This window comes from Myotis lucifugus, unplaced genomic scaffold (assembly GCF_000147115.1).
Source record: "Myotis lucifugus unplaced genomic scaffold, Myoluc2.0 scaffold_690, whole genome shotgun sequence".
Classification (NCBI taxonomy): domain Eukaryota; kingdom Metazoa; phylum Chordata; class Mammalia; order Chiroptera; family Vespertilionidae; genus Myotis; species Myotis lucifugus.
The window spans coordinates 107203-111011 of NW_005871738.1; the positions used below are offsets into that span (position 1 = coordinate 107203).

Genomic DNA, 3809 nt, shown 5'->3' on the forward strand with positions numbered 1-3809 from the left:
CCCCCCTCCTTTGGGGGCCTCGTACCCTGAATGTGAGGGCACGTTATATTCCACCACTTTGGAGACATGACTCGCTTCCCAGACTCCATGCTGGGGCCCATGTTTAGGGCTGACACCCCTATTCCCCCCAACCTCAACTCCCAGGGAGGTGCCCACTACTACTTCATCGACCGGGATGGCAAGGCCTTCCAGCACATTCTCAATTTCCTGCGGCTGGGCCGCCTGGACCTGCCCCTGGGATATGGGGAGACAGCGCTTCTCAGGGCAGAGGCCGACTTCTACCAGATCCAGCCCCTCCTAGATGCCCTGCGGGAACTGGAGGCCTCTCAGGGGACCCCGGCACCCACAGCTGCCCTGCTCCACGCAGATGTGGATGCCAGCCCCCGCGTGGTGCACTTCTCTGCGCGCCAGGGCCCCCACCACTACGAGCTGAGCTCTGCCCAGGTGGACACCTTCCGAGCCAACCTCTTCTGCACCGACCAAGAGTGTCTGGGTGCCTTGAGGGCCCGATTTGGTGTGGCCGATGAGGAGAGAGCAGAGCGGGGACCACACTTTCGTCTGGAGTGGGCCCCCCGCCCCACGGAACTTCCGGAAGTGGAGTACAGGAAACTGGGGCTGCAGCCACTGTGGACTGGGGGGCCGGGAGAGCGACGGGAAGTGGTGGGCACACCAGGCTTCCTGGAGGAGGTGCTCCGGGTGGCTCTGGAGCATGGCTTCCGTCTAGACTCCGTGTTCCCTGACCCTGAAGACCTCCTCAACTCCAGATCTCTGCGCTTTGTTCGACACTAAGAACTAAACTGGGAATACTGCCTTTGGTTTGACTGTAGGGGGGTGGGGGGCGGAAGAAGGGGACAGCAAAGGGGATGAAGGCTCCCCTGAAGCCCCTTCCTAGCTCTGCTTTGGGGCTGTGAGTCAGAGGTCCCACGGCACCTGACCGGAGCCCAAATGTGGGCAGGACTCCCCAACCCAAGCCCACTGAGGGCTCACAAGCGGTACCGAGGGGCTGGACGGGTGCTGATCCTGGGAGGGCCGGAAGGTTGCCCTGGCTCATTCTCGCCTGAGCCCGGGGACCTCCAGTGTCCTTGGTGGGAGCTCAGTATTCAGGAGTCTGGGAAAGTGGGGACACTTCTCTGCCCAGGCTAGGCCTAGCAGAACAATGCAGGGACACAGGCCTGGAAGGAGGAGGGGCTTTGGATTGCTCTAATGTGGTCTCCTGGACTGTGACTTCTCCTGGAGCTGAGTGGCCTGGCCTGGCCTGACCGATGACATAAGAAGGAACATAGGGAGGGAGAGTCTTTGCTGTGTCCCGAGTCACCTACTGAGGGAGACGGAACAGCTACACCCCACCCTAGGCTGCAGAAGGGAGCTAGGAGAATCCCTATTCACTATGGGGTGGAGCATCCCTCTGACACCCACGTTTTTTAAAGGATCTGGTATTGATGGTGGAGCTGGCCATGGGGAGGAGGGCAGCATCTTTTTGGGCCTTGGCTTACCTTCCTTCATGTGTACGTGCGTGTTTGTGTGTGTCTGACTGACGTGTGAGTCCCTGACATCCGGGCTTCCATCTGTGTCGCGGGCAGTGGTGTCTGTGTGCTGGTCTTTCTGTGGTCTCTGCATGTCCAGGCCTGTTTGAGGTTGCTCAGAAGCTGTTTGGGCACCAGGTGTGTCTGTGGGTGTGAGTAGACTGAAAATTAATAGTTTAACCATAGGGGTGTGTATGTATATGCATACACGTGCATTCACGTCACCACGGATGCAGGAGGGGCCTGTTGGGATTTAAGTCACTGGGATCTTCCTGGTGAGAGGGGTAAGAGAAGTCACTGGGCTTAGCGGGCCCTTGGAGACCTTTATGGAATTCTTGGTTGTTAAGGCAACCGTGGGCCTGTTGCTAGGAGATAGCTGGGGAAAGACTCAAGGCTGCTCGGAGCAGAGAGGAGCTAGAGAGAAGAGTTTGGGAGAGTCGGCGAGGATATGGGAAGGGATGGGATTTTTGCATCTCTGAGGGGATGGGATATTCATGAACAGCTTCTCTGGGGAGTTGCTTATTATTTATCACAAGAAGAAAAATAAAGTTGGTTTTGGAACCACAAACTTGTCAAGTGCTGTCTCCCTCGCAACAGAAGTCCTGCTTTCTCTGCCCCTCCCCCATCAGCACATCAATGTCGTCTTCTGGTCCCCAGTCCCTCGGGCCCCCGGTTCACCCAGGCCAGGGAAGGAGCAGTGGCACTGTTCTGGAATGCTCTAGAACCTCCAACTGTTCTGGAACTCTGCAACTTTCAGGCAAAGGGCCAGAACCAGGATCACAGAGCCTTCCTATCCCAGGTGGTGCCGGCGCCCCCACTGGGCCTCATGTGGATGCTGGTACTCAGTGTGGCTGTCCTGGAGGCTGCCCAGGCCTGTCTCTTCTGCCGCCTCCCAGCGCATGGCTTGTCGGGCCGCCTGGCTCGGCTCTGCAGCCAGATAGAGGCCCAGTGGAAGGACTGTGAGGCCTCCTGGAACTTCTCCACCTTTGCCTTAGGTAAGCCCAGACCTGCAGGGACGGGCTCAGCTGTAGTCACCCCCATGCCCCACGCAGCGCAGCCTGTGGCTTCCCAGCCGTGCCCCTCAGCTGAGTCCCTGGACTCACTGGCCTCTCCCTCTGGGAGGGCTTCTTTGGACCGTGGCCAAGTCAAGGAAGAACCTTCTTCTGGGCTAATGAGGAAATCATGGTCCTTGCCCATCCCCACAGATGAGGTGTCCCTGAACAAGGTCACGGAGAAGACGCACAGGGTCCTGAGGGTCATGGGTGAGGTCACTGGGGAAGGCACAACCCAGGGGCTTGGGTGGACACCGAGGAGGGGGCTGGGAGGAGGGGGCTGGCAGGCAGGGAAGGGTGGAGGGAGGTGGACACAGAAGGGAGTGATCGGGACGTGCTGGGTAAAAGGGTGGAGGTCCACAGGTACGGTGAGGCCCCGGGCAGAATGGCTGCTCTCTGCCTCCCCAGAGATCAAAAGGTCTTTCTCCTCGCTCCCTCTATATTGGCAATGGCTTCAGGAGACCAAGTTTCCTGAGTACAACAGGGAAGGTACTGATGGGAGGAGGGACCCAGGAGGGCCTGGGGTCTGGGGCAAAGGGGTGTGTGTCTGAGGCTCATCGGTGCCCACCCCTCCTTGTCTTTCCTTTCAGCTCTCTGCAGTCCCGCCTGTTGTGAGTAGGAAGGAGAGGCCGTGAGGACCAGGGGCCGGGTTCCCAGGAGGGCCTGCAGGGGGCGGGAGCAAGTGGGACAGTCCAAGGGTGGAGTCGGGGCTTCCCCTCCCCAGCTCTGTCCCGCTGTCTCCTGCAGGGGGCAGCACCATCCTGTACAACTGCTCCACCTGCGAGGGCTTTGAGGTGCTCTGCTGGCCCCAAAAGCGCTGCTTCCCAGGTCCTCATTCCCCACCCCTGCCTGCCTCACCTCACCCAGGCCTCTGAGCTCTCGGGCTCCCCCAGTGTCCAGGGGTGTGGTCTCCAGCATCTTTCACTGTTTCCTGGGTTCCCGCAGGAAGTCACGATCTTCGGGAAGCCAGGATTCTGCTCCTCTGTGTCTTTGGAACTATCCTGCTCCTGGGCGTCCTAAGCCTTGTGGTGAAGTGAGTGGGGGGAGGGGGGCAGGAAACAGCCTCACTGCCTCTGACCCGCCCAGGGTCTTTCACAAGTAAGGCGGGAAAATTAATTACTTTAATTGTATTATACAAAACGAAAGAAATGCAATTAAAAAAAAATCGCTAAATTAATGAAAACGATACCCCGCGAGTAAAGGAAAAGGGGGTGAACATTATTTTTGATTTTTT

The 3809-nt window shown here is 58.4% G+C and overlaps 2 protein-coding genes across 2 annotated transcripts; both read left to right on the forward strand.

Annotated features, from left to right (window-relative positions):
• Nucleotides 1-6: 6 nt before the first annotated feature.
• Nucleotides 7-2091, forward strand: KCTD11 (potassium channel tetramerization domain containing 11). The gene has a single exon (XM_006105490.2). It carries the CDS (start codon nt 67-69, stop codon nt 787-789), a length of 723 nt encoding a protein of 240 aa, XP_006105552.1. The 5' UTR covers nt 7-66; the 3' UTR covers nt 790-2091.
• A 76-nt stretch (nt 2092-2167) lies between these two features.
• Nucleotides 2168-3612, forward strand: TMEM95 (transmembrane protein 95). Its single transcript, XM_006105517.3, has 6 exons — nt 2168-2518; nt 2729-2785; nt 2984-3064; nt 3166-3190; nt 3273-3403; nt 3521-3612. Exons 1-6 carry the CDS (start codon nt 2350-2352, stop codon nt 3610-3612), a joined length of 555 nt encoding a protein of 184 aa, XP_006105579.1. The 5' UTR covers nt 2168-2349.
• Nucleotides 3613-3809: the final 197 nt, after the last annotated feature.